General features: G+C 38.5%; 1 protein-coding gene across 1 annotated transcript in view; it reads left to right on the forward strand.

The window, feature by feature from the left end:
- LOC139718016 (uncharacterized) overlaps positions 1-2,570 on the forward strand; it is a 91,746-nt gene extending 89,176 nt beyond the window's left edge. The window contains exons 15-16 of the mRNA XM_071629507.1: positions 1,248-1,299; positions 1,854-2,570. Of these exons, the coding sequence (XP_071485608.1) occupies positions 1,248-1,299; positions 1,854-1,922 (121 nt within the window). The 3' untranslated portion in view covers positions 1,923-2,570. The remainder of the gene's footprint in view (positions 1-1,247; positions 1,300-1,853) is intronic.
- Positions 2,571-13,229: the final 10,659 nt, after the last annotated feature.

Genomic DNA, 13,229 nt, shown 5'->3' on the forward strand with positions numbered 1-13,229 from the left:
TCAAGGTCAAATCCTAAAATATAACTGTTTACGTGATAACTCAAAACCGGATGAAGCAGCTTTCACCAAACCTGGTCCAAGGATGATGTATGATGGGGCAATTAGTTGAGGAGATTTTAGTGACATTGGCAAGAGGTCAAAGGTCAAAAGGTCAAGGTCAAATCTGCTAAAAATGTTGCTATTTCCCCCATATCTATGCATTGCCCAAAGGTATTTTATTGAAACTTAGTGTAGACATGTACTACTGTGTAAAGATTCTCCAGAGAGAGTTTCATGTCATGAGGTCAAAGGTCAAAAGGTCAAAGGTTAGGTGAAAATGTTGCAATTTCACTTTTCTTGCAAATGGTTCAATATATCTTCATGGAACTTGGTACATATGCATGTACTGACCGGCAGGGATTATCTGTGGAATTTAGGGGTCATGGGTCAAAGGTCAAGGTCAACTCCTCAATATTTTACTGTTTCCCTAGTATACTAGTATATGCAATGCTTGCATTATTAGTTTTAAAACTTAATATATACATGTATTACCTAATGGAGATTCTCTGGGAAATTTCCAGCCAGAAGGTCAAAGGTCAAAGGTTAAGGATCAAAGGTCAGGTTTAAATAAAAAAAAAAAAAATCTATTTTGTACTGTAATAAAACTCTTTCTTCATGCCTTGAAAATTACTCAATGCACAAACTTATAACAGGGTCGGTCAGAAGTCAAGCACAAAATCCTCAATTCCCCAAATATATGTACCTGCACTCTTAGACAATTATAGCAAACCCAGTTTGAGGAAACTGAACACTCAAGACATTTCTGACAAACCTGTCATATCAGTATTTTGCCAGTTATGTGAAACTGTCATCACACATTGTGAAGACATTGTACTATACACCTATTGGGAGAATCATGCATTATGGCGGAGGCATCAGTCGCCACAGCGACATTTCTAGTTCTTAATAAACCATAACTGTAGACGGTTAAGTCTGGAAACATTTGTATTATAAATATTGTTCACATTTTGTATATTTAACAATACTTAACATTGATAATGCGGATTCAAATTTTATACAGTGGTTGTTTCTATCCCCAACTCACATTTTAGAACTATTTTAAAGCACTAATGCTGGGTTTTTGTTTCATCTGCAAATGGTAAATTATGCCTTTAAAATGTTAGTACAAATCCTAAGATTCCTTTTTGAGTCCATGTCAGTGTCTCAGTTACATGCTTTCTATTTTTTTTTTCTGATTTGTACATTAGTATTCAACCAAGTGGACTGGAAGTGAAGACTGAGTCCAAGACAAGCACCAGTGTGAGTATCTACATAGCTTTTTATGTGCCACATTTGTGCGCCTGACTCAAAACGCACAAGCCTGCCCAATCCGATCAATAAATCGCCAATTGCCAGAGTGTCTTTCGCTGTTTTGTGTGTTAAAGTCATGCCTCTACAATAATGTAGCTGCTGATCATTTGAAAGAAAACAAAAATTTAAATTTGTCATACAATTTATGTCAAAGCAACTTAGCTTGGCATTTTCTCTACAACTAGTGAAGGCGTAGTGATGCCTAGTGAAATAATAATAATAATAATAATAATAATAGACATTTATAGAGCGCCTTTTCCACTGGATGCAAAGCGCTATGACATGTCATCCCTGGTCGCTATAGGAGATAAAATATATACAAAATACCAGGCAGTGACAGTATAAGCCCAGTGCACATAGAGGGACATCAAAATAAATAAGTCTTCAAGTTTTGTTTGAAATGATCAGTGTCTGGTTAATGTGAGCTTTGGCATCTATAGCCAAGGTATTTTCTGACCGTATATCATGTCAATTGTGGCTCTCCTTCCCCAATGTGACTGCAGGACTTACGGGCAAAGATACGGGCCATGCTAGCCGCCACCAGGGGAATGCCCAGCGAGGGTTCCGGATGAAAGGCTGTGGCGTCGCTGCGAAAACCGAAGCAGCTTGCACTGAGAGTGAAAGACGGGAGCCCTCACAAGGACCAAAATCATGGCATCGCCAAAAACGAGAAATATTACGGAGTAAAAGCGAAATACCAAACCTACGAGAGGAGATGTGATGCATGCCTGAAGGAAAACGGTAGAAGAGACGCAGTGTTTCATGAGAGATGATTGCCCATGTCAGCCAGAGAGTCTTTGGGGTCATGTATCCAGGCCAGTCACCCCACTCTACTATTCGACTTGTGCCGCCACAGCAGAAATGGACAGTAAAAGACGGACCGTCTGTTTGCGGCCACTGTGAAACTCATGTGACGCTTTCTCACTGGAAGAGAAAGCAGTGAACTTTTAACAGCCATCAAGATATCTTCATATCTATATATATTGAGATGAAATTGAAGCAGCCAAAGTGCTGCCCGTATCCCTAGTTGACATTCTTTTTATTTTTCTTTCATTGATCTTCCTTCTCTCCGTTCAGTCAATCACTTCAGATAAGAGAGATTAAAAAAAAAAAGAGAAGAAAATTAAGAAAGAGTATTACTCAGGGATAATATTGGATTATTCTCTTAAAAAAACGTGTGTGAACATGCAGTGAATTGATTATGAGATGACCCCCAGTAACAAACAGATGAAGTCTGGAGCATTGGCGCAGTGAAGACAGTAGTAGATGTGTGTCTATGTGGTCCTCTGTGTGTGTGTGTGTGTATGTGTGTGTGTGCATGTGTGTGTGCATGTGTGTGTGTATGTATGGCTGTGTGAATTGGCCTGTTTGCAAAGATGCAGAACAGAGTAGCACAGAGCGAGTGCTCTGTGTGTTGCCAATGTATTTTTTAACAAGAGATGGAGTGACATGTGGTATTATCTCCATTAGTAAAAAAACCTCAGATGCAACTGTGACATATACGAGTAATACAAAATTGAAAAAAAAGAGAAAAAAAGGATATATTTATAACTTGTGAATACCTTATAACTACCTATTATGCACGCAGTGTATCATTTGTGTAGAAGTATCTAGTGTGTAACTGTGTGAGGGATTTGTTGTTCTTTGCATGTTTGCGGGCAAAAGATGAGAGTGATTTAACTGTCACGCACTAGGGTGGGATTTCATTGAACTATCAGGGATGTGCTAATAGCCGCATTTGTAAATTGGCAAGGTACGTGTACTCATCACATTCCGTGAATGTAAGATGTGTTTGTAGATACGTTTCATTTGTTTTCTTGACATGTTTTCTGTTTTCGTGATGCATTGTTGTATCATATCGTGTAGAGAAAAGAAAACAAAGGTCTATCAGGAAATGGCATTTACACAGATTGTCGGTCTCAATGGGATATGTTTATGCTAATTGAGGCATATATTTTTACCTGCTGACACGGTATTTCAATGGTATATGTAACTGTGAGAGATAGTTATCATTATGGAATTCAAGAAAACATTGTGAATAGGCTCTGTATGCCAGTGTGCATGTATTATAGATTTCAATGAAGATATGTCAAGATGTGTAGAAGTATGCTGAAGTCAAACGATGTGAGAATGTGGGGACTTGCACTGACAAAGTCACCACCATAAATATGTTTGCAAGGACATTTTTCTCTTCTGTGGCAGAAGCATTATTGTCAGCCATTTGGATTAGTGGAGAACAATGCCTCAGATTTATGTATGTGCTTGCAAGATTTATTGGTATGATTAATTTTCTCCCTTCTTTTCTTGGTGGTTGTATGTTGGGGGAGAATAAATGTTTTGCTGTATTGTGTTTTCTGTAGCTGTGTTGTGGAGAAGTCTGAAAAAGCTGTTGCTTTCATCTGTATTGCAAGTGATTAGTCCAAAGGTTATAGGAAAATGCGTTGGAATGAGCTGATGTCGACCATGATTACCCTATTGCGCTATCAGGTGTCGGTGTAACACATGTAGAGCGTAGAATATTTGTTAAACTTTAGTTTTGCATTATTTGCATTGCATACAGGGTCTGCTTTTCCTTAAAATGTATGGTAATACGTGTGTTGTTCCCCGCAGAGTTGATTAGAAAGAGCAAAATTTGGCATTTTAAGCTTGTCACGAAAGCAGGCTACACTCTCCTCATGGCCACCTTGAGCTTCCATTTTAGCCTGACTGATGATAGGGAGTCACCGTCAAAGTAAATTCAGTGCAGTTCTACTGATTTGGTAGATGGATAGATGGTTATAATCGTGTCTCCTGGAGTCTTTCACAGGAGAGAATGTGAAGTCTAGCTCCCTAGTAGGAATTACAAGGACAAAAAAACACAGAGCGATTCTGGAAAGGTTTGGAAGAGTCACGAGATTGGAAAGAGAGGGATCGACCACTTTACCACTCCATGATAATGAGTGTGAAGTTCAGGGCATCTTGCTGGCAGGTGCAAGGGTGTTTTTTTCTCACAACATGCGTTTCCTTGCCCCTGCAACTGATGAGCACCCTTTGAGCTGCAATGCAAGAGAAATATGTCAACGTTTTCTGAAGAGATGTGATGCATAAGATATCGTAGACAAGGGTGCCACTTAATAGCCTCATGCTTGCCTGGGTCATTTGCATTCTTCTGTCGAGATTGAAGTCTGCATGAGGTCTTGAACCAGTGGTCACTTCCCTCTTTTGTTTTTTCTCTCTCTCTCTCTCAGGAAGGGCCGAGCGTCATGGCACGGAAATTTCTGGACATCATTGAGAAATGCACATGCTCTGCATGCTGTAGTGATGTGGCAGGAACATGGTGGAAGAAAATGGAAGGATTAATAATGTTAGCATTTGGAATGAGGATGGTGGAGGGACCCAAGACTTCAGTTTATTGATGAAAATTTTGTCATGAACCGTCATGCTGTGTTAGAGCATGATAAAGTATAAGTGCAATATTGTCTCTTTTGGTGCACCTGTATTTTTCTTTCTTTGTTTTTTTGGTTTTGTTTTAGAGCATATAATGAAACTTGGGTGATTCATGAATCTTTTAGATATAATGAAAGGGGGAATGGATGTATTGTAGAATTGCAATGACATTTTTTTTTCCCTAACGATAGGGGTGGGGAGGAGAGGCATCAATGCAGAAGTCATGGAAATTCATTCTTTACTGTCGGCAGGGGGATCTGATTCACAAAGCAAGCTAATTAGAAGTGAATACAGGGATGTGTAGAGGGATAGAATGGAATGGCATGTGGTCAGTGTGTAGTGATGTAGGATTTACTGCCCATGTTCAGTGTGTGTGTGTCCACTGGAAGACAGTCGTGTTTAGTCTTGGTATTCAGGCCCGATCCTAGATGGCAGGAATGTCATTTGTCTCACAGAGGATGAATCCTTGTTGTTTTCTTCATACCACATTCATTCATTCACCCCTCTCATAAGCATGGGCAGAGGGCTGAAGACGAGACTAGCACTGGATTCTGTGCAAGAAAGTGATGGAACACCAGAAATGATGGAACGACCCTCTACGTTAGAGGAGGATGAAATCAGGCTAAATATCATGTATGTCCTTCAGTAATAATGATATTATATATCAGTGTCATTGTTTTGTGTGATTGAATTGAAGGAAATGAGAGCCTGAAGCACAGTATCCTACTGAAGTGTATTTTGTACAGACCATTGTCTCCATGACAACACACGGCTGTAGTAACCAATCCGACTCCAGCTTTATCTCTTGCTGCTTGCCTATGGACACGCCTTTCCTACCTTTCTTTTCCATAGAGCCAAACCTGGGCATGTGTCCTAGAGGGTAGTGTAGAGTTTTGCCGCTGAAAAGCAGGAAAAAAACTAACAAAGTGTCTTTCTGTCAAACATTCCCTCCTGCGGAGCAAAGACTTGTTGACAATTGTGATGTCATTTGTTTGGTTACTTGCTGCCCAAATAGCAGAAAGTCATCTCCCTGCACCCCCTTCCAGTTTGCGGCTGAAATAAACGGCCGAATATCGTGACCAACCAAATGCCCAATGTGTTTCAACTTTTGGCCAGCAGAGCGCTGAACTTTGCATGCATGTCCAGAGGCACATTCAAAAGTTAAGGAAGTTGTAATCTGTGTATGTTTGTGTGTGTGTGCGTATGTGTTCGTGTTAAAAAATATGCTATCTTAGTCTTTTGGCAGGCTCTGTGTGTCATCACACAGAACAGCATGCGTAGATAGTGAGTTGTTCATGCAATAGTTGGCTGTCTGAGTACGCGCAAAGAAAAGAAATCCTGTTTTGCTGCTTTCTGTGCTTTGTTTTGTGTAATATATTTTGGAAAATTGGACTAACACCTATAGACTTTACGAGAGTGGTTTATACCATTGCCTCTGATATTCTGGCATATGGGAGTTTGTGATCATTGGTGATTTCTCTTGTGCTCTAACTTTAATGTTGTATACGTGATATTTATTTTGTTGTGGTTTGTTCACATTTTTTTTTTGTTTTTGCTTCTGCACCAGAGTTTTCGAGGCATTGTATTTTTTGGAGTATAGATTATGCCTTGTACAGTGTAACAGAGTGTGTAATGTGTACTAGTACTGGAGCATGGAATTCTTAAGACCAGCTCAAACTTAAACATGGTAGTATTCAGATGCAAATTGTTACTGTCGTGTCTGCGACGTGAAAAATTCTGAGACAGAGTAATCATCATTGCACTTTGTGTACTCACTGTAAGATTCTTATCAGGACCTTTCTCCTCATGTGTGTATTTAATCGGAACAAAAACGCAGGTAGCCGATCAGTAACTGGTAGTTGTGCTGGTAAGATGTTGTGTTTATGATATTTTTGTGGTCAAAATTGCATGTAATCTCCTCTGTAATGATGTGAATTAGTCACGCAGCATGATGGTAGTGCTGTGGATTCCTCACAAGGTTCAGATGAAAGCGGCTGTAGAGCATGCTTATGCTTCCGTGTGTAGATGTACCATGGTATGTTTCTTTTAATACTGACGTAGGCACATCCTTGTAAAGATGATACATTTGTGCCAGATTTGATGCAGGTCTCGTGCAGTTTGGACTTAAACCTGTGAAAACATAAAACAGAGATCTGAGGTGAAGTCCCCTATTTGTTTGTTTGCTTGTTTGTTCTCTGGCAAAGGTTGACACTCCAGTCAGACATGATTTTTGTCTCATGTGCGCATATTTTTAGTGAGTGTAATGTGAGAGGGGAATTCCCACAGTGGTTAAAGACGCCGCATATTGATATTTATTGAGACTGTGTATGCATACTGATATGCAAACACCAAATTATTGCGTGACTGTGTTTACGATTTTTTTTTTTATATTTCCTTTTTTTTAACTGAATTGTAGTGTCAGTAAAGAGGATGATTTGCCGTTTCGATGTCCTATGGACTGAGTGAGGATTACGTCTCCTGGCTGAGAGAGGCCGCCAATGACGTTCAGGGGATGTACAATCTATTAGAGTTTTACTTATATCATTATTATTTATTTTTTATTGATGGCCAAATTGACCAATCCATTTGATGCCTGTCAAGGTCAATTGATTAAATGACATCAAAATTAGGAAGGAGAAAGTGGGAGGAATGTGTCTCATGAGTTTGTGTAGAGCCTGTTGTAAAATCCAGTCTAAAAGTGTGAAGGACTTAGCTTACCTAGAGGTTGTTGTTTTTTTGATAATGCATGGAGTTGAGTCACATTTCTCTCTGCCTTCCAGTGGAGAATTCACTCCTAGACTGTCTGGGAGTGATTATTTTGTTGGGTGTTTTTTCCAACTCCTTTCTCTCCTTTTTTTTTTCTCCAAAAACATTCAAGAGTGCTAACTTTGCCAAAGCTTTGTTAAGTCTTTGAATCTCAGCGACCTGCCAATGTGAGAGTATGGAGCGAAGTCACTGTCCTGTACAAAGAATATTATGCAAATGTATTGCAGCTTTCAGTGTATCATAATGTGAATGCAACAGACGACGCTCCAAGTGAAGATTATGATAACGATATGATGATGATGCTTGAAATTAATAAGATGTCTGTGTGGATATGGAGTGTTTGTTTTATTTTTTATTATTATCATCATCACTATGAAATATTTCTCAATTATATGTATAATGTATGAGTGCATTAAGGTTAACAGTGGTTTGTTTGTTTGTTTTTCTTGTGTAAAATTTGTTTTGCAAGTTGATATGTGGAGGCAGTTAGCTTCCACACACCAGTGTGAAACAGGTGCGTAGGGCTGTGGGTCCCGCACCAACACATTTGTATCCTCCACATGTCCTGTGTAACGGCATGCTCTCTTGAGCCCCCTGTATATAGAGTCTGTGTGTACAAACTGAAGAGAGAAAGAGAGAGTAAACCGTTTTATCATTCTTTTCAAAACACATTTGCCCCCGCGTCTGTCTTTTGCGTGCCGTAGAAAGAGATTTGGTCGGAGTGAGAGATTGGCGAGTGATGTAGATATATCTAATGTGGATGGGGGGGGGGGGGGGGGGGTGAGGATGTAAAAACGAACTTGCAATGGAATGCTTCATATGAATCAATGCAATTTAGAATAGAAATAGTTATTTTTCAAGGATATTGCAATTACGAATAAGGGCACATTTTACACACACACACACACATTCACAAGTAGAAACACATATCATGCAAGGGAGATTAAAGTTTGATCTCAGAGATGTTGGGTAGTGAATAATAATTTGGTTCATCTCTTTTTTTTTCGATATATTTCTGCGTGATCTAGGTCTAATCCATATCAGTGAAACCACATTTAGCCTTGTATCGACAGAGGTACATGTAGCACGTCTCGCCTCATTGTGCAGTACCCATGTTATTTGTTTATGGGGGAAAAATGGCTACTCCTTGTGCCGGGTTTTGCAACCTGCTTTTCCCATTTTCACAATGTCGTGTACATTTCCACCTAAATGTGCATATTCTTTAAAATACAAAAAAAAAGAAGAAACTACAGTTTTAGTGTGAGCTCACAAAATCATATCTCCACAACAAAGCAGCAGCACATGACCTACCACAACACACACACACACACACCCTCACACACACACGCACAAACACATACACATTCACACAAGCCGATATGTAGTAACCCAGAATAGTAACATGCCACACTTAAAGATATATCAACATGACACCTGGGACATCCAGATAGTATGCAAAAACATTTATTGCACATTTCCAGCATTAATCCACACACACAGTCCATCATTAGACACTAAAAGTACAACAGCTAGCAATATAAACAGTTACAAGATACCTACACTATCCCTTTTTTATTCTCTGACAGCACATACATGTGTATACTGAAAAAACAAACAAACAAGTAAATTAGAAAAGACAGTCAGGGATTGCTTACATTTTTATCCCAATTTGTGAGATCATGTACACAGCAAAATTGGTGTACATAATTGTTTTTCAGGAAAATTAAGAGATACTGAATATGTTTTCTTTCTTGCTGATAAAATCATAAAACATAGGTAAGTGATATTGATTTTTATTCCAAGTGAAGTAACAATGTTCTGTAAAACACAATGTTCAGACATTGCACATTCCGATAACCTGGATATAGCACACCAGAAGAATTGCCCAGCTTCCAATTTCAAAACTTCAAAGTTCTCTTCATATTTTCTTACCCTGAGAGGTTGACGGTACAAAAATTAGTAGCGACACACAATGCACAATAATGGTGCATGATTATGCTATGAAAATAACTAAGTTAGTGAATTAATGACTGACTGAATGAATAACATGGAGACTAAAGACTTTATTTGTGTCTAAAGGCAGCGACACAGTGTGAACCTCAAGTCTGAATGAGTGGAATTGCAGTCTTTAAAATTTTTCTGTGTGATAAGACCAAACAGCAAATAATTTATCCTGCAGCATGCATTGCTATCCTAGATATATCATCTATTGCACAAAATACCACTACAAGTAAGATGTACGCTGACTGTATAATTCCTTCTGTAAAGCACACTGCCTATACCCGTCATATGTGTGCTAACTGGCATACCACCGTATACTCCATCCATTTAGCAGGTTTTTACTTTCACAAATTTCACCAGTCAGGTGCTATTCGTGAATTTCACACCATGCGAAATATTAAATCTGATCCCAAAATGAATGCAAAGTGCACACGTACATGTACGTATTGGTAAGCAGTACCGTGGACTCCCGTTATAACGAGTCCTTGGGACCGCCAGTTTTCTTTCATTATATCCTAATTTTTATATAACCGAACAAGTGAACAGTAAACAATAAAAACAAAGAGCCGATAATGTTGAGGCCAGAATTTCTATTTCGTTGTAACCGGAATTTCATTATAACTGTTTTTGTCATAGCAGGAGTGCACTGTACAAATCACAAGAACAAGGTGCATGATAATACAGTCTAGTAGTAAGCCCAAATCTTGGCATGCTTTATAGCTATTGTACAAATCAATGCCCGCACTTTTCGATTTCTCCGTCCATTGCTGACCCCATGATCGCAAATTTAACCACTCTCAAAATTGTCAGGAAGTCTCAATTCACAGAATATTAGACTTGCTAAAATATATGGCATATACAGTAGATGCCAGGTGAATACAAGAAAGCATCCTCCACAGCCCACATGCTAATCCCATTCTACACTGCTCACACTAAATTTAAAGGGATGGTATAGTTTTGGTTGAGACGAGGCTTCACGTTTCCAACTTTTTTGTGTGTGAGATAATAAAAAACCTCTTATGAAATATGAAAGAGCATGTACTTTTCAAAGGGATTCACAGTTTATTTGATGGAAATTGGTTTTGAAATGGCTGAGATATGCAAAACAAAAGATTCCTAATGAAAGGTGGGGCCCACCTTTCATAAGGATCATTTTGCTTAACTTTGTTTCTGGATATATTAGCCATTTCAAACTGATTTTCATCAGATAAAGTTTGAATTCCTCTTAAAACTGTATGCTCTTTAACATTTCATAAAGTGGTTTTGTAAAGTGGTATCTCACAAAAAGTTAAAAGCTCAATTCTATTCTCAACCAATACTATACCATCCCTTTAAGACTGATATTGAGATAGGCTTCAGAATTGACATCCAAGATTGCAGACATCCCTGTCCATGTGGCAGACATCTTGACATAAGCACAAAAATAACTATACCGACTTCATTTATCACAACTATTGTGACATACAGTAATCCAGTCTTTTTTTAAATGTATTTAAATATAACATTGTCAATCATGATTTGTCATAGTAATAACATCAAATTGTAACCCAGTCATGATTGATGGACATATAGCTAAGGTTTGAGGGTGTGTATGCATTGGCTCAACACAGGGGCGGAGTTACTGGAAGAACCAGGGCAGAAACTGTACAAAACAAAATACACGAGTTTCTGCAATGTGCCTTGATGCCTGCCTACAAAGAATGTACGTAAGGCTTTCAACCGTTTGATACTTGAAGAAATCTTGGTCTGTGCACAATGGCTGTTATTTGCAGTGCTAGAATAAACATTAACTTGGCATTTGATCTAACACGAAGCAGGGATTGCACTTTAATTCACTTTACACTGTATTTGATAGATTGTGTCATGACTCTAGATTAACAAATTGAGCATACATATATATATCCTCGTTAATAATACAGCTGTGATATCATAAAGTCCCTGGCAAATATCTGTTTGCTTCCTTAGTCACAGCCTTACGTGAGAAGAGAAGATGCATGCATATATTCAGTTCATCATCCTGTAAGACTTGAGCCTATTTGATGTGCAAAATAAATAAATAGATAGATAGATAGATAGATAGATAGATAGATAGATAGATAGATAGATAGATAGATAGATAGATAGATAGATAGATAGATAGATAAATAAATAAACAAACAGATAGATAGATAGATAGATAGACAAATGAATAAATAAATATATAAATACAAAAAGATAACAAAGCATAACAAAACATGTCCAATGATGGAATGTAACAGGATTGAATCTTTCATTCCTAATTCCACTTTTGATAAGCCACATTTTCCTTTCCAACTACTTCAGTTGTAAGGATCACATAAAAAATTTTAAAAAATAAACAAAACAAAGGTGGTAAAGATGAGGATCGTAATGGTGGTGGTGGCAATGTTTGTGAATACTGTTAAGCTGAGAAATCACCCATATTGTAGATTGCGGACATCAACAAAAAAGAACCTTAGGTCAGAACCCCTGGAAGCCTTTATGCCAATAGTGGCTCCATATCTTGGTGGTGGATTAAAACCTTGGTGGGGGATTATTCATGGCCATTTGTTAACAATGTCTGTAATTCAGCCTCCGGGCTGCGATAGATATTGATAAATAAAACACCTTAATTTCAATTTCAATTTCAAACTAATTCCTGCATCAGCACTCCTAGCCACATCTAAGAGAGTTGAAAGAACCACACTTTGTGAAAACAATGGACTCGCTTAATTTCACCAATGTCCGCTCATTACCAGAAGCAAACATGGCCCGCACCAAGCGGTTGGCTCGCAAGTCGACTGGAGGCATGGCTCCTCGCAAGCAACTGGCTATGAAGGCTGCTCGCAAGAGTGCTCCTGCCACCAGAGTGAAGAAGTCTCATCGCAATATTATACGGGACATAAACAAACCTGTCCCTAAATAGTGTAAGCCTGATCTGAGTTTTCAGATAACCATTTGGCATAAATAGGCAGTACTGTTTTCTAAAAAGTTTGTGCACCAAACACACACAAAACTTACAATCATGCTTTCGAGAATAATGGACATGATTAGCATCCTGGCTGCAAATGACAAAAGCACCCTAGCCGCAAATGACAAAGCACCCTTAATCAATTTGTGTAAGTAGTACTGATGTTGCTAAAGTTAGAGTATCACAATAATAAAATGAATCATCAACACAATGTACATAACATTGGGGTAGAAATAACCATACCCTGCACACATGCCATGTTTAAAATAGGGAAATGACTTCAGTTGATAAAAAGTTATTGTCCTTCCACTGGTCACTGAGATTCAAGTAAGTGTTTCTGCTCAAAGGGGGACATGTGAAAGGTCATTTTAGTCAGCACCATGAAAAACATTACTAACAATGGGGTCTTTACTGTAAAACAAGGAATGTTTGCATGCATTTTAATTTCATGAATTTCGCGAGAGTGAAGATTCACGAAATCAAAATGCATACAGAAGTTTTTGTCCGCACTGTATGCATGGAATGCCCGCAACAATACACACAAATTTCATGCTGCCAATATATTGTGTTTTACGGTATCTTAATATGGAGCTAAATATCCTTGTAGCAGTCATAGCATCACCTCCAATTTTGTCGTGGTATTAACCACATCTGTGTATCATCTGCACTCCCATTGCCTGGACATTTACTAGGCTTACAAAAAAGTGTATATATGTGT

The sequence above is a fragment of the Diadema antillarum genome, unplaced genomic scaffold (genome assembly GCF_040938485.1).
Source record: "Diadema antillarum isolate AM-2024a unplaced genomic scaffold, OU_Dant_1.0 scf00000008, whole genome shotgun sequence".
NCBI classification, from domain to species: Eukaryota; Metazoa; Echinodermata; class Echinoidea; order Diadematoida; family Diadematidae; genus Diadema; species Diadema antillarum.